Source organism: Herpailurus yagouaroundi, unplaced genomic scaffold (assembly GCF_014898765.1).
Source record: "Herpailurus yagouaroundi ecotype Mexico unplaced genomic scaffold, PumYag 29, whole genome shotgun sequence".
Taxonomy (NCBI): Eukaryota; Metazoa; Chordata; class Mammalia; order Carnivora; family Felidae; genus Herpailurus; species Herpailurus yagouaroundi.
In genome coordinates this window covers 65,669,427-65,688,801 of record NW_024412377.1, presented here as the reverse complement: position 1 = coordinate 65,688,801, position 19,375 = coordinate 65,669,427, and the positions used below count along the sequence as shown (strand labels likewise).

General features: G+C 54.2%; 1 protein-coding gene across 16 annotated transcripts; it reads left to right on the top strand.

Annotated features, from left to right (window-relative positions):
- Window positions 1-2,340: 2,340 nt before the first annotated feature.
- RNF44 (ring finger protein 44) lies at window positions 2,341-18,836 on the top strand. Of its 16 annotated transcripts, XM_040445786.1 has the most exons (12): window positions 2,341-2,360; window positions 3,106-3,226; window positions 13,171-13,322; window positions 13,500-13,716; window positions 14,139-14,306; window positions 14,720-14,893; window positions 14,993-15,154; window positions 15,238-15,362; window positions 15,678-15,765; window positions 15,854-15,975; window positions 16,094-16,193; window positions 17,905-17,997. In XM_040445786.1, the coding sequence occupies exons 3-12, from the start codon at window positions 13,216-13,218 to the stop codon at window positions 17,995-17,997; spliced, it is 1,356 nt and encodes a 451-aa protein (XP_040301720.1). In that variant the 5' UTR covers window positions 2,341-2,360; window positions 3,106-3,226; window positions 13,171-13,215. The 16 variants fall into 16 exon arrangements, with proteins under 16 accessions (XP_040301720.1, XP_040301600.1, XP_040301579.1 ...); XM_040445666.1 differs by lacking the exon at window positions 2,341-2,360 and having other exon boundaries at window positions 13,530-13,716; window positions 17,905-18,836; XM_040445645.1 differs by lacking the exon at window positions 2,341-2,360 and having other exon boundaries at window positions 17,905-18,836.
- Window positions 18,837-19,375: the final 539 nt, after the last annotated feature.

Here is a 19,375-nt window from a genome sequence, read left to right as displayed (position 1 = left end):
TGGGTGGCTCAGTCGGTTGGGCGTCCGACTTCGGCTCAGGTCATGATCTCAAGGTCTATGGGTTCAAGCCCCGCGTCGGGCTCTGTGCTGACAGCTCAGAGCCTGGAGCCTGTTTCCAATCCTGTGTCTCCCTCTCTCTCTGCCCCTCCCCCACTCTCACTTTGTCTCACTCTGTCTCTCAAAAATAAATAAATATATTTTTAAAAAATTCTTTTTAAATAAGTAAACATTAAAAAAATTTTTTAAAAGATAAGTTCTGGGATCTAATGTATAGCATGGTGACTACAGTTGACAATACTGTATCTTATCCTTGAAAGCTGCTATGAGAGTAGAGCTTTTTTTTTTTTTTTTTAATTTTTTTTTTCAACGTTTATTTATTTCTTGGGACAGAGAGAGACAGAGCATGAACGGGGGAGGGGCAGAGAGAGGGAGACACAGAATCGGAAACAGGCTCCAGGCTCTGAGCCATCAGCCCCGAGCCTGACGCGGGGCTCGAACTCACGGACCGCGAGATCGTGACCTGGCTGAAGTCGGACGCTCAACCGACTGCGCCACCCAGGCGCCCCGAGAGTAGAGCTTTAAATTTCTCATCCTAACAACAACAAAACTGTAATTATGTGAGGTGAAGGATGTGTCGACTAAGGTTACTATGGTAACATTTTGCAATTTATACATGTATCAGATCATCATATTGTACACCTTGAACTTACACAATGTCACATATATTTCAATAAAGCTGGCGGGTGGGGAAGGATCAGACTACTAATACATAGGACCTCAAAAATACTTTAACCTCTAAAAGGGGGTGGCATTTACAGAGCCAGTCATTCCATTAGCCTAAAGTTCTAAACACACATAACTAATCTATAGTGACAGATGAATAGTTATGTACGGAGGGAAATGATGTGGAGGGGGCAAGAGGGAACTTTCTGGAGTGATGAAAACGTTCTAGATCTTGATCAGGGTTTTAGTTATACAGAGGTATATATTTAAGAAAAATTCAGTTACTGTAAGCTATACACATAAGATTTGTGCATTTTACTGTACATCTGTAAAATATACTCTAAATTAGGCCTTAATTTAGATGCAGTTCTGAAGAAGGCAAGGGCAAGGAGAAGGGAGAAACATGTTTGTTGAAGGATGAACCAGAGTAAGGCAGAAAGCAGGCTCTAGGTGTCAGGGCTTAGTAGAGATCTTGGACCGCCTAGTAAAATCTCTTCCCCTCACTAATGCCTCTGTTTCCAAATCTATAAAAAATGTTTAATTGAAAAAAAAAAGGGATAATATTTTCCCCTCACTGAGTTGTTAGACTTTAAGGAATAACCAAGTTAATTCACGTTAAGCACTTAGAATGCTGCTTCGCACATGGTAACAAGTGGAAGCTTAAAAAATTACGTAGGCCTCCAGGCAGCAGGCAGAGGAGCCGAGACCTGGGCCGAGATAAGAGGGCCCCCAGTGGGGCAGCCTCTGATGTCTGCAGGGACTACAACCACAGGCACGACCCAGCGTGGGGAGGGGCAAGCTGAGAGTTGTAGTTCTCGCCAGTCTGAAACAGCCACGGATGTGATGCGGGACGACAAGGATGGGCTCCTGGGACCGGGGAATGCTGGGCCTGAGCAGGTAGCGGCCACGCTCTGCACCAGGCTGGCTGCAGAGATGGGCATATGCATCCTGTGGTCAGTGGAGTCTCCTAATGTCCCAAAAGAGGTATCAACGCTCCCAGTTCGAAGACGAGAAAATAGGCTCAGAGAATGGCCCAAAGCGGGAAACCAAGATCTGCTGACCCCAGTCTTTACTCTTTGTATACCGACCCTGCCCCCCTCAATCCGAGGCGGAAGCGAAGGTTCTTTGAACGGCCACGTTGTCGTGTTATCTTCCCCATTTCACAGACGAGGAGACAGAGTCTGTCACTCATCCAAGGTCACTCGGGCAGTAAGGGGGAGGCTGGGATGCCAGGCTTTGGGCGCTTCGCCCTTGCACGCCCTTTGCCGCCGGACGCCGAGGAGCGGGGCCTAGAGACGCCCCGCCCCCTCCCCCCTCCGCTCCCGCGCGCTTGGTGCAGTCCAGGTAGTTTCATACACGCGCGGGAGCGGGGGTGAAGCTGCGGAGCCGCCGTAGGCCCCGCGCGCGCGCCCTTGGGGGTGAGATCCGCAGACGGTTCCACTGCGCGGGGCCGGGGGGGGGGGGGGGGGCGGCCGGCGGGGGGGGGGGCCCCCCCGGGCCCGGGCCCCCGGGGGGGGCGGGGGGGGGGGGGGGGCGCGGCAGGCGGCTCTCGGGCCGCCGCGGGACCGGGACCCCGGGCTGCAACGGGGAGCGACTCGCCGGCCGCCGGGTTGGGGTGGAGCCCAGCCGCGGCCCAGGTAACGCCTGGCCCGGACCCTGCGCCAAGCGCCCCAGGGGCGAGGCCAGCGAGGACGGAGTGATAGGGGGCGGCCGCGGGCTGACAGAGTAGCGCAGGGACTTCCAGCGTGGCCTCTGCCTGCACCTGCAGGGCCGGAGCTCGCTACCCCGGGACCCGGAGCCAGAGCTGCTCCGCTCATCAGTCCGCCCGCTAGGTCCAAGTGTCCTAGTTTGGGGACCCCCTGGGAACTACAAGTCCCAGCGTGCCCTGCGCCCCGCACGTGACCCGATCGCCTCTCGACCCATCCCACCACCATCACCGGCGGGTTCCGGCTTCAGCGGGGGCACTGGCAGTAGGGGACGAGAGCTGAGGGGGTGCAGCAGTCCTTTGGTTTTGTAACGTCGGTCCCAAACATTTTACCAGCGCTCCTTGGGCCAGCCGCTGGGGAGCCAGAGCTTCCCTAGCCCAGCCCTAGAGCGGCTGCGTGTCCGGGGAACCGACCACTGCAAACCCAGCGCCGTTGTTACAGCTTTCAGGATGTCAGAACGCCGAGGGGTCCAGAGAGGGTCTGTGTCTTGCCCAGGGTCACACAGCTTCCGCTGCCTGAGGATCACTAAACTCGAATCGAGCTGGTGGGGTGGGGGCTTCGGGGCGGCAGTGTGGGCAGGATGGGGGTAGGAAGCTGGCCCTCTCAGTAGGGGAGAAATAATAAGATGGAGGGAAAATGGGGAATTCGGTTGGACTCCTCTCCCTGGGTTTGCCAGGCGTCCGCACTCCTACAGCCTCCGGTTTTCATCTCTGGACGATGTGATACTACCTGCTCCCACCTCTGCAGACCCTGGAAGTCACAGTGACCAGAAGTGCAGAGGGAAAGGAGTCAGAAAGGTGAGCCCTTTCCAACACCATACCCACAAAGCTCACACATTCAAGTGCAGACTCGGACTCAGAAAGTTGGGCGGGTACCGCGAAGATGCACACATAGAGCCACTATTGATTCACGGAGGTGCTCTCACCTCCGTTTTACACCTGGCCAAACGGAGCCTCAAAGAGGTGGTGACTTCCTCAAGCCCGAGGACCTAATAAGAGGCAGAGCCATGTTCCAAGCCCAGAGAGGCTGGCTTCACAGGTATTTAACCATCAGTGTATGCCTGTCCTCCTCAGTAGCCTATAGTAGATGAATAACAGTGGTGCACACTAAGTGCTCAGTAAATGTCATCTGTCACTAGGGTCATTGTTCTGATTTTACAGGTAAGACTGAGGTGGAGAGAAGCCAAATAACTGATCCGAGTCAAAGCCAGAGCCCCAGATCCAGGAATACCTTTACAGACACCCCATCCTCCCCCCATGTCCACAAACACTTCTTTTTAGGGGAGCCAAAGCTTGGAGCTCAGATGCGAGGGCGATGTGTTCGGGCATGACCTGAGCAGAGAGGACTTGGCAGGGAGCCCATCAGTCCCCACCCTGGGTTGTGAGGCTCTGGGCTCAGATCTCTGATGCTCTGTGGTAGCTAGGAGGTCTGCATCCTGAGCTGGCTCTACCAGGCTGTGCTGTGTGTCCCTGGGTGATCCCTCAATCTCTGTGTTCTGCAAACTCCACCTGGGAAGGCTATTGGGCCCTGTGTCTGGAGGAGGATTTGAGGGGTCCTAGAAGAAAGGAGTGGGGTGCTTTCTGACCCTGAGGGAGGAATGGAAGCAGCCAGCTGTCCAAGCTCTTGGCTGGCGGGGGGGGGGGGGTGTCCCTCCCCACTTCTTCCTGCCAAAGTGGAATCCCTCGCATCTCAAGAGGAGGCTTGGGGGTGGAAGCTGGAAAGTAACATCCAGTGTTACACTAGGCACTAGGAGGCACTAGGATTTGAATCCTCTGCTGCTCATCCACCTTTGAGCCTCCATGGTCTACTCTTGCCTTTGGACATCTGTGCTTTTGACTGTTGAGCAACCTTTCCAGACTCTGCTTTGGCATTTGTATTGGTTCTGGTGTGAGATTAGAATGTGATCGCAGGTTTGCCCCTTGATGGCTGAGGCATATCCCCTCACCCATTTCCTCATCTGCAAAACGCTGGCACCTAGCTCTTAGGTCATTGGGAGGACCAGTGAAAAGATGACTAGGATGGGACTTGCTTAGACTGTGCAGGGGACCCTAGAACTCTAATTTCTCCACAGAACCTCACTGCAGATGCTTGGGTCAAGAGTGAGCCACTCCCACCTGTGGCTTCTGGAGCCCACTGGGCCACACTTCCCCAGATCTGAGGCAAGGAGAGGCACTTCCTGAGCCACTTTCCTCAGCTGTGAGATGAAAATACAACCTGTCTTCAAGCGGGCAGGGGTGGAGTTGGGTGGAGTGATGAGAATGAGGCACACAGGTGTGCAGGCCACATCACCACATTGGGATTCCAGAGCAGAGGACCTGGGGGTTAACCTGAGGGGAGATTTCACAGGAAAACAGACTCGTGGCTTCTCTGGAAAATCTGGTAAAATTGAGCCTCCTTCCCACTTCCTCCAGAGTGATTCTGCATGTGCCCGGGAAGGTATTTCAGATCAGGAGGAGATGTGTTACTGGCCTCTGGCCGTGGGGGATCCCTGAGGGGCTGTGAGGATTTGCTGAGGGCCTCTCAGGGGAGTAAGAGGGTCATCATGAGAGAAGACAGGGCAGGGTTTTCCTGGCCCTGTAGCATCAGAGTAAGAGTCAAGCCCAGAGCCCCTTCCTTGGGCATCCACCACCCAGTGTGAGCCAGCCCCTGCTGGGGTGGGGGAGCAGCCCCATGGAGACAGCTAATGCTGTCATGATGCAATGTGGTAGCAGTCTTGCTGTGTAATAAGGAAGCCAAAGCAGCTGACTGCCGGAAGACAGGTCAGGGGGGTTCCGAGGAGGCAGTCTTTGAGCTGAACTTCAAAGGTTGAGCAGGATTTTGCCAGAGGTAAAGGGTGATGATGTTTTAAGTAGAATTGTATAGTCAGAGGTTTAGTAGCTTTAAAGTACATGACTTGATTGTGGGTGAATGCTCTCTCAGGGTGGAGTGGCCTCACTGGTCTCAGTGTGGCCTTGGGCAAATCATTTCACTCCTTAGGCCTCGGATCCTCACCCATAAAATAAGGCCTTCCAATGAAGACTGGATGGTAGTGCATTTAAAAATTCTGGATCCCCTTAGACCAGAGGGGATTATGGAGACATGCAGCAAAATGACTGACAGGGCTGTGTGCGAATTAAATGGTATGAAGTGGAGGTTAGGGTAGGTCTAGGCCTGAGTTCAGAGATGAGGGAGTTCAGTACAAAATGGAGACCCCAGAGCTTCCTGTAAGAGGTGGGATGAGAACAGAGCCCCGAGGACAGAGAAGAAGAATAGACTGATAGAAAGGAAGAGGGAGGGTATCTCAGGCAGGGAAGGTCAGCGGGTGCACCATCATGGTTGTGGGAGAAGGACTGGGGAGAGGTGAGCCTGAAAGGGTGGGGGAAGTTTGTTAATTGTAGCCCAAAAGGCAGGCAGCAGGGAGCCATTGCAGGTTCTGTCCCTACAGAGGCAAGCAGGAGGGTGGTTTTAACAATGTAGCATCTTCCAGTGAGGGAAAGATTTTCTAGTTGCTTTTACATAGAAAAATAAAAGGTTGGGAGGGATATAGGAGAAGGGAGAGTTGATGATAAGGAAGTGGGTTAGAGAAAGGTATCACCGTGTACTTTCCCATTCATTATCAAGCACGCCTAGTTTTAACTGATGGATAGAGTTTGGCAGGTAACATCTATAGTACTGCATCATGAACTTGATCTCCTGTGCTTAGACATCTGCAAACCACCCCTGGGTACCATCTTCGTTGCGTTGCTGGCTGCACATCCACAGTGCTGTAACAGATTGTTGCTGGTCTAAACAACACTTGGATAAGCATCTCTGTTCCCCAAACCTCCTTCTGGATTGTTTCCATTGGATACCTTTCCTGAAGGGAGATTTTCTGACTTTAAGGGAACTGATGTTTTAATGCCTTTTTTTAAAGTATGTTTTTTAAGTTGTTAATGTTTATTTTTGAGAGAGAGTGACAGAGAGAGAGAATGTGAGCAGGGGAGGGGCAGACAGAGAGGAAGACAGAATTTGAAGCAGGTTCCAGGCTCTGAGCTGTCAGCACAGAGCCTGATGTGGGGCTCGAACTCGGACTGTGAGATCGTAACCTGAGCTGAAGTCAGACGCTTAACCAACTGAGCCACCCAGGCGCCCCTGTTTTAATGCTTTACAAGATTTAAAACATACCTTTACAGTAATTTTCTTCACGATTTTCTATAGGCTATATTGTACATGTTTTTTTCTTTATTGTTATTTTTTCATCATGAAGAGTGCACTCTTTAACCCCCATACCCTATTTCACCCATCGTCCTCCCCAAATTGTACAGGGTTTTTTAAAAAGGGCAAATGTACACAAGCATATACAATAAAAAGTCTGTCCTCCTGACCCCATACTCTCTTCCAGTTTTCCCTGAGGACAGTTGTTAGTTCCTGTATATCCTTCCAAAAATATTCTATGGAGATATCATATATATCCAATTTCAGAAAAATTGATACATACTGTTACATTCTGTTCAGGAAATTGCTTTCAATTTTTATTTTTAAATTTGGGATTATGAAGTACACCAAAGAAGCATAGAAAATGACACCACCACACCTCCAGTAGGCCAACACAAAGGTTTAACAAATATTAACGTTTTGCACTGGCATGTTGTTTAGGGCTGTCTTGCAGGTGGCCCTATGTCAGTGCAGCCCCATGCAGAAGAGTCCAGTTATTGTTTATTGCACACATCATTCTTTTCGGCCTGTGCCCAGCTCTGGGATAGAGTATTACTGATTTTTATTCTTAAATAATCGATGTGGAGGCAATACCCTACTTTGTATAATGTCTGCCCCAGTATTATTAGGCAAAGGAGAACGAAGCTCGGTTTTGGTTTTAATTAAAATATCTGTTCAGCCACACTTCCTAGCTGTGTGACCTGGGGTGAGTGACGCCCCCCCCCCCACCCCCGCCTTGATTCTCTTTACTCCTCTGTAAAATGTCGTAGTCATCCCTCCGTCTCATCGCTGCTGGGAGAAGTACAGTGGAAAACTGAAGACTCCACTGGGCTTAGTTCCCCAATACCGTTAAAGCCCTCCGCTGGGGAGACTAAGCTCTCATAGCCACGCGCTGAAAGCACCCAGAGCTCCCGACAACTGCGGCTCAAGCTTCAAACTGTTCCCCGCCCCTTTCCCGGGCCACGCTGGGGGTGGGGCGGTTAAATGTCTCTGTGACGTCAGCGCAAGCAGGACCAATCGCCCTGCCTCACAGGCGTTAGTTCGTTTGCCTGGGCTGCCCGCTATTGGTCCATTGGGCAATCCAGGCCCTCCCAGCTTTTTAAAGCTGCCGCGTAGTATAAACAAGGAGATGTAGGGCGGCCAGGCCATGATGTCATCGCGGCGCGGTAGCTCTTGGGGCTGACGTCATCTCCGGGGAGGTTGCCGACCCAAGGCTGTTAGAGCCTTCCTAACCTACTCGGGCTGGCTTAAGAGGCCGCTCCTGCCCCGTCGAAGGTCAGTCCCATTGCACGTCAGTGTCTCAGGCGGCGCCCTGTCCCGGAAGAGAAGACCATGACACAGTAAGTCCGGGCTGCGGCTCTCCTAGCGGGACTCATTTCTCCGGCAGGGAAACTGAGCCTCAGAGGCGCGAATGGTTCGCGAGTTTGCATATCAAGTTCGAGTTGCAGCCGGTTGGCCTTGCCCAACCCGGGGTCTCCCATCTTTAGCTCAGGCCATGTGGCCCCGCCCCTTGCCTGTGGTGACTGCGGTCACTTTAAGTGCGAAGGTGGGGGCAAGAAGGAGGTTTTAAAGAAAATCTGCCCTCAAGATGGCGTCCTATTAATCACGTGCCGAGTCGCCGCAAGTGATTGGCTCTCATGGCACCCACGGGGCGGAGCTCTTGGCGGGGCTGCCGCGGGCAGCAGCCGGCTACTGTTTGCCGGAACCTCACGGCGCGCCCCCGCGAGCCCCCCTCCCGCCCGGCGCGCGACCCCGCCGCTTCGAATGTTGTGAATCAAATGTGGGGTTTGTTACATTCCGCTGCCGCCGCGGACAGTTCTTAAAGGGCCAGCGGCCCGCAGCTGCGCAAACCCGGCTGCGTCCTGCGCCGCCTCCCGCTCCCGGAGGGCCTGGGCTGAGGGAGGCAGACCGCGCGTGGGCCTCGCGAGGCAGACGCCGGCGGACCGACAACAAAGAAAGGGCCCCCGAAGGAGCTGTACTGCCCCCGGACCGGGGGGTGGGGAGGGGAGCACATTGTTCCGCAGGGCGGGGGCTCTTAAAGGGTCCAGGCAGCCCCCCTCCCCCCTGCCCAGCTTGGCCGTCCTAGATCGGGAACAAAGGAGCCAACGTGTGGCCTGGCGGCCGAAGGTGAGTAGGGGCCAGAGCCCCAACTCCCTATTTCCGCATCCCTGGAACTCCTTCCTCTCTTCCCTGGGGCTGGGGGCTGTGGTGTAGCTGGCTCTGCAGGGGTTAATCACGGGCGGTCCGGAGGGGGACGGCGAGACCTCTAGAATCAAGGAGGATTACCACCACCACCTCCCCCTCCCGCAACCTCCCAAGGCCAGGTCGAGTCTCCCTTCTCCGGAGACTGAGTGTTGCGGTTGGAGAGGAAGGAGCCGCCCCCTCCCCCTGCCACCGCCACTTCCTTTGTTGTTGCTTTTGTCTCACGCCGAGCACATGGTCCGGGATTCTCGCCTCTTAAAGTCACAGCGCGCTGGCCCCAACGCCGCAGTCTGGCCTCCCGCCCCCCCATGCCCTTCCGAGCACGGCACAAAGGAGTGAGAGGAGGACGTGGGAGACCCCTCTTCGGGCGGGTGTCTACATCTCGGGCCCCACTATCCCCGGGTAAGGGAGGCTGAGTAAGCTCCCCAGAGCCCCGCAACCCGCATCGAGTTCGCGTTGAGGAGGGGCCGGCCCCTCAGAACACTGGTTTCCCCTGCCCGCTAATGTGACCACCTGGTTTCTTGCGTCTTGTTTCTTCAGGCTTTATTTGGGCATTCTAAGAAGGGGAGATTTCCACCCCCATTTCACAGCTGTGACAACTGAGGCTCATGGAAGCAGAGAGATTTCCTTGATCAAGGTCATCTAGGGAACCTGGGCTGGCCAAGGACTCCTAGCCAGGAGCCTGATGGTCCTGCCCTCAGCTACCTCCAGGCAGCACATGTTGGGGAGCTCTGCTTGCCCACCAGGCAGTGGTGGCCTAGCCTGCCCCTTAGGGTGGAGGCGGCTTCTCATCCTGCCTGAGTCTACTCGTGCTCTCAGAGGCTGGCTTTGCTTAACAGCAAAACAGCCCTTGTTCCTGCAAACATCACCCAGGGGCAAATGACTTGGCTGGGGCTCCCTAGACTAGGATTGGGATGGCTGTTTGGGGCCTGGAAGTAGGGATTTGGCTACCTCCTGGGGGAGAGGGGTGGATGCAAAGTGTGGTTCCTGTTTCCTGGCAAGATTGGATTTAGGGATGGGACCCTCAAGACCCATTTGCCCAGACCTTAAGAGAGCACAGCACAGGACTGTGGAAAGGCAGAGGAATTGATGAGGGTGGTTACCTGGCCACCCTTGCTGTTTGACCTTGAGCAAGTTGATAGCTCCATCTCTGGGCCTCACTTGCGTCACCACAATAGTGTTAGTCATGGGTGCCTGAAACAGAAAACTCTTGAGATCCCCTTTAGGGACTGGAAAAAGAGACTTGGGATAAGGTGGTTATTGGGGATACTGATGCTAATGAGAGAGTCAGGAGTTGGGGGACTAGAGGGCTAGCCAGGCAAGACTAGTTCTGTTTCTCTGGCTTTGTGAGCTAGAGTAAGTTACTTCCTTTCTCCATGTCTCAGTTTCCTCAACTGTGAAGTGGGTGTGTCCCCTCTGTACAACTTGTGTTCTTGGTAGGACTTCCAAGAACCAGGTGCCCCTCACTTGCCAGCTGGAGTTTTCCCCTAGGGAGGCACATTTCCCAGCTAGCACTTAGAGCGCTTGAAGTGGCATCTCATTTTTGCTTGTGAGCCAGAGTCAGCTAGGAGGTCAGCCTATCTTAATTTCTGATAGTGATCATTCACACCTGAGCTTTGCAAATCACCTCTGCCCTTGAGCAGTCCTTGCCAGTCCATTGGGAAGTGGTTATTGGGCTGTTCCTATTTTATAGGCGAAGGAGCTGAGGCTCAGAGAGGGGAAGCGATGTGTCCAAGACTCTGGCCAGAAGTTGGGGTATCATGTGTAAGAATGCAAGGGTTGATGCTTTCACCTTTGGCACCATCATCTACAGCTGGAGGCCCTTCTGTCTGCTGATCTGGTTTCTCAGCTCCTTGCCACTCACATGGGTGTTTTTGAAGGGGCTGGCCACAGAGAAGATTCCCATGTACCTGGGCCTCTGTGGCATCCACAGCCCCCAGAGCTCACCAGGGCAGCCTGGCACAAGAGGAACCATTGAAGCCACTGCCTGGATCATGTCCCAGTGCACTCACAACTCTGGCTGACAGGCCTTGGACCTCACCTCTCTGAGCCTCAGTGTCCTTATGAGGGTTGCTATGAGGACTCAAGATGACACATGCGAGGTGTCATAGTTATTATTGTTAATATTCCTCATCAATAGGACTGTGGGCTCCCAGGATCTCTGAGGTCCATTAGAGCACAGGTTCCCAAACCTGGCTGTGTTGTAGAAACTGCTTGTGAATTTGGTAGAAAATCTAGGTGTCCTTGTTCCCCAGCCTCCAAAGATTCTGATCCAGAAGGTCTGGAGTAGCCTAGGAGTTTATTGTTTCAGATATTTGGGGGGTTTACTCTGAGTCTCTCTTGGCCTTTGTTTGCTAGGCTGGATTGTCAGCAAGAATCAGGAAGGCTGTGTGTGTAAGGCTGTGCCCTTGGCCCACACCAGGGGTTACAAACCTAGTTACCTATGGTGGGCAGGTAGGGAATGGGCCTGGGGTGGCCTGGGGGGAAAGCTCATGCATGCTCTGAGTGAGGGCGCCAAGCAGAAATGAGGGCCTAATGGAACCAGATTGTCTCTTTTTTTTTTTTTTTTTCCTTTCAGGGAAGGCCAGATTTTTATATAATCTCCCAATTGAAAAAAAATTTTTAATGTTTATTTTTGAGGGGTGGGGAGGGGCAGAGAAAGAGGGAGACACAGAATCCAAAGCAGGCTCCAGGCTCTGATCTGTCAGCACAAAGCCCAACATGGGGCTCGAACTCACTAACTGTGAGATCATGACTTCAGCCAAAGTTGGACACTTAACCGACTGAGCCACCCAGGCACCCCTGTAATCTCCCAATTTTTAATCATGGGCACCAACTTCATTGTTGGTAGACTGTGGCCTTGGACCTGTGTGATTGGCTTTCTAGTGTACATTTCCCAGATCAGTGCTGAACACAAGCTGGTCACTGGGCCCTGCCTGCCTTTCTGCCAAGTGCCAGAACTCAAGTTAGATGGGAGAAGTGTGAATTACAGCTCTTAACACTTCCTGGCTGTGGCCTTGGCCAGGCGCTGCCCTAGCAAGTGAAGAGCTTCCTCTGCAGGCTGGTTTTTTGCAATTTAGGGCCCAGGCTTGTAAAGCTTAGCACAGAGGAAATGTTCTTGCCACTGTTGGCAGGAAAAAACAAAATGTTGAGGGTGTTGTGTTGGTACACTGGCTCCCAGGCTGTCAGCAGGGAGGCAACACTGAAAGCTGGGTATCAGAGAACTCACCACAACCCTGGGTATCAGAGATGCATAGGAGTTTTGTCAGATGGAGAAGGGGTGGCTAGAGGGGGCCTTCCTGTGGCAGGAACAGCAAAGGGCTGGTCCTATTTGATGCAACCTTCGGCTTTGCAGGGCCTGATAGGTTCCAGCATTCTCTCTGCCAGGGCCTCATCCCAGTGTCTGGAGTAAATAAATTGTGGCCCTGCAGCTTATCCCACTTGGACCCCCAACTCCTACCAGAGAGGAGACCTGCCCCACCCCTTTCCCTCCCAACTTCCTCCTTTAGGTTCTCAGTTCCCCTTTTTTCTCAGCAAGCCCCACCTCCACTCGAGGGCTGTGTTATGCCCCCAGAGCAAGGGCTTGCTGTATGCCAGACCCACCCATCCACCAGTGGCCACTTCCTTCATCACCTCCTGTGAAGCCCTTGGGCTGGACCCCTCCCTGCTGGCAGCAGGGTGCAGTGAGAGGCTTGTGGCCAGCTCACCTCCCAGCTTTGAACACTTGGACAAGTCTCTTCCTCTCTGTGAGCCTCAGTCTTCTCTTTCTTGAAATGGAGCTGACAGTGCCTTCCTTAAAGAGTAAATAAAGTCACATGTGGGTAGACACTGCGGGAGCTGGTTATGGAAAGATAGAAAACTTGAATTTGGAGCTCCTGAGGGCAGGAACCAGGTCAGAACCTCTTACCTGGCAATACTGGAAAGAGAAAGCCTGATTGGAATTGACCCCAAGCCACCCCAGTAGAAGGGAGGAAGCTGGAGTGCCCTCCCAGGAACCCCAGCTTCCTGGAGATTGAAGTTGTAGACCTCCACACCAGGACAAGGTGCCCTGGGAACCCTAGTGTGAGGGAACCATGCTGGCCAGCCCTCTGAACTCACCACAACTCTGAATGGGAACTTGACCCCATTTCATGGAGCAGGAAACTGAGGCCTGGGCTCCGTGTCCCTGATCTGTCATCCCTAAACCCCAGTGCCAAGAAGGCCAGACCCAGACAGAGTACACACTACACGTGGAGCACAGGGTGTGATGGGCATCTGTGGCCCCTGGAATTGGACTCCTGAGATTTGATTCTGTCTCTGCAGTCCCTAATGGGGCAAGTGACTGGACTTCTTTGTGCCTCAGTTTGTTTATCTGTTTGCCTCCTAGGGTTGTGAGCCCTGGCCCAGCCCCTCTACCCCTGTGCCACCCCTGATGCGACCATGGGCTCTGGCAGTGACTAGGTGGCCACCCTCTGCCCCTGTGGGTCAGCGGCAATTCTCTGTAGGACCCAGCAGTACCCCGGGCCAGCTCCGGGGAAGGTAGGAAGGAACCTCCTAGTCCTGCAGAGCCTAGAGCCCCTGGTGCTGAGGCTGTCAGCTTGGGTTGGGGAATAGGGGCTGGGAGGGTGGGGCATAGGGCCCTGAGCTTTCTTCCTTCCCCAGTGGGTAGTGACCTTGGCTTCTCTCCATGCTCTCTGAATGAGTGGCTCCCCTCAGTCCTACTGGGGCCTCCTCTCTGTGGTGCAGCCCCAGCCGCCAGGGCCCCCTGGCCAGCCTGCCTGCCCAGGATGAGCACTTACCCTCCCAGCAGCCACCGTCCCGACCACACCTCCCTGTAGAGGAGCACCGAGCCTCGGCTCCTGCCGGCAGGAGCCCCCGAATGCTGCACCCAGCCTCTCAACAGAGCCCGTTCATGGTTGATCTCCACGAGCAGGTAGGCAGAACACCCTTCACCTGTTTCCCCACCCTGCGGGCCCCTCCCCACCAGTCTCTAGCAAACCTGTCTGAGGACCAGAGATAGTGGAGCCCTGATTGCACTTTCCTTAACTCATTGCATGTTCAGTGAGGCATTATTAGCCCTGTTTTACAGGCTGGTAAATCAAGGCCCAGAGAAGGAAAGGGCCGCCTTTGGGACTACACAGTGGATGAGTGGTTGAGCTGGAAGCCCCTCCCAGGCTTCCCAGAGGGTTCTCTCTGCCCTTTAGGGCTTGGGGCAGGGGGACAGCCAGGTCTGTACCTAGGTAGGACCCCACTAGAGAAGGGAAGGGAGCTGGTCCAGCAGGGTTTTCTCATTTAGGGGCAGCAGCATGGCCAGGTTTCCTCCCTACAGTTCTTGGGTTTTCTGTCCACCCACAGGTGCACCAGGGACCCGTCCCTCTGTCCTACACAGTCACCACAGTGACGACCCAAGGCTTCCCCTTGCCTACAGGCCAACACATCCCTGGCTGCAGTGCCCAGCAGCTCCCAGCATGCTCCGTGATGTTCAGCGGGCAGCACTACCCCCTCTGCTGCCTCCCACCCCCGGTGAGTGAGTGCTTTCACCTCCTTCCCCACTACTACCTGAAAGCCTCAGACACAGGCCAGCAGTAGAAGCAAGCCAAGTTTATGATAGCCATCAAGGCTATCAGAGCATCTGCCCAGTTCCAGGCCCCAACACTGTTCAGAAAAGCATGTGTGTGCTCATGTACAGTTAGCACCTGGGGTTTAGGGACCTTCCTGCACCCCAGTACCTGCCTTTTGGTTTGGAATTGTTAACTAAGGGCCTTAAGAGTGTAGTGTCCTAAGTGGCCTCTAGCAGGGATGGGATGGTCCATAGGGCTTCTGTGGGGACCTCTCAATGAATGGAATTGCTCCTGGTTCTCAGCACAAGCATAGCCCCAACCCAGAGCCTAGAAGAACACTCTACAGTACACCCCCCACGCCCCCTCTCTTGGCAGCTGATCCAGGCGTGTACCATGCAGCAGCTCCCTGTGCCCTATCAGGCCTACCCCCACCTCATCTCCAGTGACCACTACATCCTGCACCCCCCACCGCCAGCTCCACACCCCCAGCCTGCCCACATGGCACCTCTTGGGCAGTTTGTATCGCTGCAGGCCCAGCATCCACGTATGGTGAGTCTGGGCGATGGGTTTGATGCTATAGGGCATGGTATGGGGGGGCGGGGCTTCCCTTGTTGCTGACTCTGGCTGACCCACCCTTGCCTCTTCCAGCCCCTGCAGCGGCTTGACAATGATGTGGACCTTCGGGGGGACCAGCATCCCCTGGGGAGCTTTACCTACTCCACCTCTGCCCCAGGCCCAGCCCTGTCCCCATCTATGCCCCTGCACTACCTGCCCCATGATCCACTGCACCAGGAGCTGTCCTTTGGTGTGGTAAGTAGCACCCCCACCCAGACTCTAGGGCGATCAGGAGACAGGCCCACTGGTCTGATCTGCACCTGGCACCCCTCTCACAGCCATATTCCCACATGATGCCTCGGAGACTGAGCACCCAGAGATACCGCCTGCAACAGCCGCTGCCCCCGCCACCCCCACCGCCACCCCCGCCACCGTATTACCCCAGCTTCCTGCCCTACTTCCTGTAAGTACCAGCACATCTGCCCCAGAGCCCTGGTGCTCTGGTCTCCTGGGGCCTCCAGTTGTTGGACCCAAACATAGCCCTAGGAGGTACCCAGGACCTCTGAAGCCATCTGGCATTCCCACCAAACCACACATACTCTCAGCACCCACCAGCTGGGTTCCTTGCTCTCCTATAATGTCCTGGGACAAACACTGGAGCCCTGGTGTGAATGGTGCAGAGCTCTGGGCTTTGTTTCACGGAGGGAGTCGGGAGCAGCTCTGCACCCCCTACACCTACTGACCTTGACCCTGGGTCCCCCACACCTGTCTCCCCTAGCTCGATGCTGCCAATGTCACCAACAGCAATGGGGCCCACCATCAGCCTGGATCTCGACGTGGATGATGTGGAGATGGAGAACTATGAGGTCCCGTGGAGCACTGTCCTGGGAGGTAGGAGCTTGGGGGACCTCTGGCCTTGAGCACTAATGACCCTACCCTCCTGTCTGTATCCAGGCCCTCCTGAATCTGGCAGAGCGGCTAGGAGATGCGAAGCCCCGAGGCCTCACCAAAGCGGACATCGAGCAGCTCCCATCGTACCGCTTTAACCCAGACAGCCATCAGTCAGAGCAGACACTGTGAGTACTGTGCCCCTGTCTCCTCCAGGGGGACCCCTTCCTCCAGGGGACTTTGTGCTATGTAGTGAGACTCCCTCTGCTGTTAGTGTGGAAGTAACACTCAGTGCCCTCCTTCTAGATGTGTTGTTTGCTTCAGTGACTTCGAGGCACGGCAGCTGCTCCGAGTCCTCCCCTGCAACCACGAGTTCCACACCAAGTGTGTCGATAAGTGGTTAAAGGTAACGCAGCCCAGGCCAGATCCTGGGTATTCCTCATGTGGTGAGGGAGGTGGGTGGACCTTGGAGGGTTTCCCCCCTTATCCTTGTCATCACCCAGAAGTTGAGGCTCTGTTCAGGGGTCAAGTCCCAGAAGTAGAATAGACCCAGCTGAGGTGGGGGACAGGCAAGAGTGGAGCCTGATGTGTGCCTGCTCCCCCAGGCCAACCGGACGTGTCCCATTTGCCGGGCCGACGCCTCCGAGGTGCCCAGGGAGGCTGAGTGAGGCCCACAGCTGCCCAGGATAACCCTGCCCGAAGCTCTGGAAGCTCGGGTTGGGGGGACCTGGGGAGGACGGGGAGGGAGTGGCTCAGGCCTGCCCCGTCATTCCCGCCTGCATCTCCAGAGCTGGTGCCAGGGTCAGCCCCGAGAGAAGCCCCTGCAATAAGCCCCTGCATTTGCCAAGCTCCAAAGACTCCTACCCCGATATGCCTGCCAGTCTGCCCACCACGGAGCTGCCTGAGTGTCTCTAACTCAGTCTCCCTCCTGTTTGCCCTCAAGTCCGTCTCCTTTACCTGCCAGCCCTGGGAGCCAGGAGTCCATCCCCCACCCCAGTGCAGCTGGGGGAGATCCTCAGCCCCAGGGTGGGCAAAGGGAGCTCCATCCTGGGTTGCCTGGTCTCTTGCACTGAAATGGTGTGCCATCTGACTGGGTGGCATTGACAGGTGTGTGGACAGATGGTGGCATGAGGCCATTTCCTGAGCGCCCCAGGCCTGGGTCCTCCTGCCTTGACCCCAGACAGATTCAGGCAGCCAGCCCCACGCAGGCTGCTGTGAGGGGTGGGTCTGGCTCCCTCAAGGACTGTCACCCCAGTCACAACATTCCAGCCCCACCCCCAGGCTGGAGGGCATCAGAGCCAGCCTCCTGAGCAGGTGGGAGACAGGCTCTGAGCTGAGGTGGCATGTATCTTGAGGGGGCCTGGGCCATGCAGGGGAGAGTGACCTCCTGTGTTCCTCATGGCCACTCCTCCCTGGCATTGATGGGGGCCAGACCCATGCCCAATCTCCCCTCTCTGTTGTTTTGCATGAACGTGAGGAGCAGTTTTTATTTATTCATTTGGCCCAAAATCGCGTGTAGGATTTGGGGGTGTGGATTTTTAAACAATTTATTTTCTTTTGGTTTAATGGGGGGATACAGGGACCAACCAGGACCAAGTGCCCAGGGGGCCGGGAATGGTCTGGTGGTGCCGCCTGGTCTGCTTGCATGCGTGCGGCTGGGGCTGGGCTGGGCGGCTGGCGGTCACGGGTGGGGTTGGGGGGTGGTCTGTGCTCAGCTGATAACTGCCATGCACTGTACTGCACACGTCCCCAGAGCCTACCGGGACCGTACGCTTTTCAGGGCATTTCTCCCTCCAGCCAGGGCCCATCTCCCATCTGACTGGGCGAGTCTCCTCCTTGGAAGTCCCAGGAGGACAGGGACCAGGGAGGGCGTGGATCCCACCTCCAGGGGCCCCCTCCCAGCCTGAGCCCTGCCCTCCAAGGTCTGGAGGAGGCCCCCTGTAGGGTCTGGCTGAGCTCCCACCTTCTCCCTCCCTGGTCCCGTTCCTTTCCTGTCCTACCCCTAGCTGGGGTTGCTGCCCCTGAACGAACCGCGTGTGGGGCCGGCACATCCTAGCAGGCAGCCCCTGGCGCCTGCTGCCTCAGGGATGCTCCAACCACCCTCGTTCTCCCCGCAGCGGCCCTGGCTCCCTGCGTCCCCTCAGCCTGCCATGGGGCCCCATCAGCCTGGCCCCACCCCCGTGGAGAACCCAAAGTCTTACTGTATATAACTCCAGGTGACGTTTCTATATTTATAGCAGTGTTGAAACCCCACGTGTTTTACACAGAGAACCACCCTCTCCAAACCCCCCCTCCCTTTCCCACCCCAACAAAAGGTTTTCAGAATCCTTAAGGTTCCTGGGGCAGGCGGAAACAGGCTCTCGGATTGTGTGTCGGCTGCAGCAATGATTCCAACGAGCAGCTATGGGGGGGGAACACAACATTAAAAAAAAAAATCATTAAAAAAAGATTTATAAACAATTATTTAGGATGTTTGTGATTTGCCGACCTTGCTATAGATGCCATGTTACCAATGATTTCCTGTGGTGGGGGCTTGTCATTGTTTACTCTTTTATTTACCAACTTCTGGCCTAGGCATGACAGTGGGCACCATCCCCCAGCCCTGGCTGGGCCCAGCACCTGTGTTCTGTGTTAGAAAGGTTTTATATATATATATATATACATATATATATATATACATATATATAAAAATATATGTAATTGGGGGGGCCCTGTTCCTTGCACATTTTACAGTTACCTCATTTTTCCCATGTATGTATTTGAGAAAATGCTAATATATAGAGAAAAAAATGGTTCTTAAAGCTTAAATGTGTGGTTTTTTCCATTCCATTGGATTCACATTGGTTTGTAGCATTTAACATAACTAGTATGTTGTATTATATATATGTGTATACTGATTGAAATTTTTAACAGATTTGTACTTTTTTTAAAATGAAAGTTGCTAGTTCTGCTTGACCAAGTAGTGCAATCATTATTTTTTTTAATATTGTTGCTGATTTCAGAGGGATATTCACTAATAAATGTATGATGTATATCAAGTATTGCCCAAGCTGCCTTTGGCTACCTGTGTTCTTTTGGTGGGAAGTGGGGGTAATAATGTCGGTCTGAGAGTGGGTAGGGGATAGGGATAAGGTGGGCAGAAAAGACTGTTCTGTGCTGTGGCACCTTGGGGGTACCTCCTGATCAAGAAGGTCTGCCAAGCCAGGTTAGTGATGACATTGTGGGCCATCTGCTTCACACTCAAATTAGGCAGGATTCTGTTGACAAGTGGCAGAATTCCATCTAACTGGTTAAGGCACTTGTTGGTCTGTCATTTAAATTTTGGAGGTAGGTTCTGCCTCAAGCATGACTGAATCGGGCTCAGGCATAGTATAAGGAACCAAGACCTCCCCTCATTTTACAAGTTTGTTTTGAAGGAGCTGTTTCTGTGTGGTAGTTCTTGGTAGCTCTAGCTCCATTTCTTCTAGTTTAGCGTAATTCCAGGGGAAAACCATTTTCCCCAAAAAATTCTAATGGGATTTCTGGGATGGAGTCATTAGACGCAACTTGAATTATGAGTGCATCCCTGAGCCATTCGCTACCGTCTCA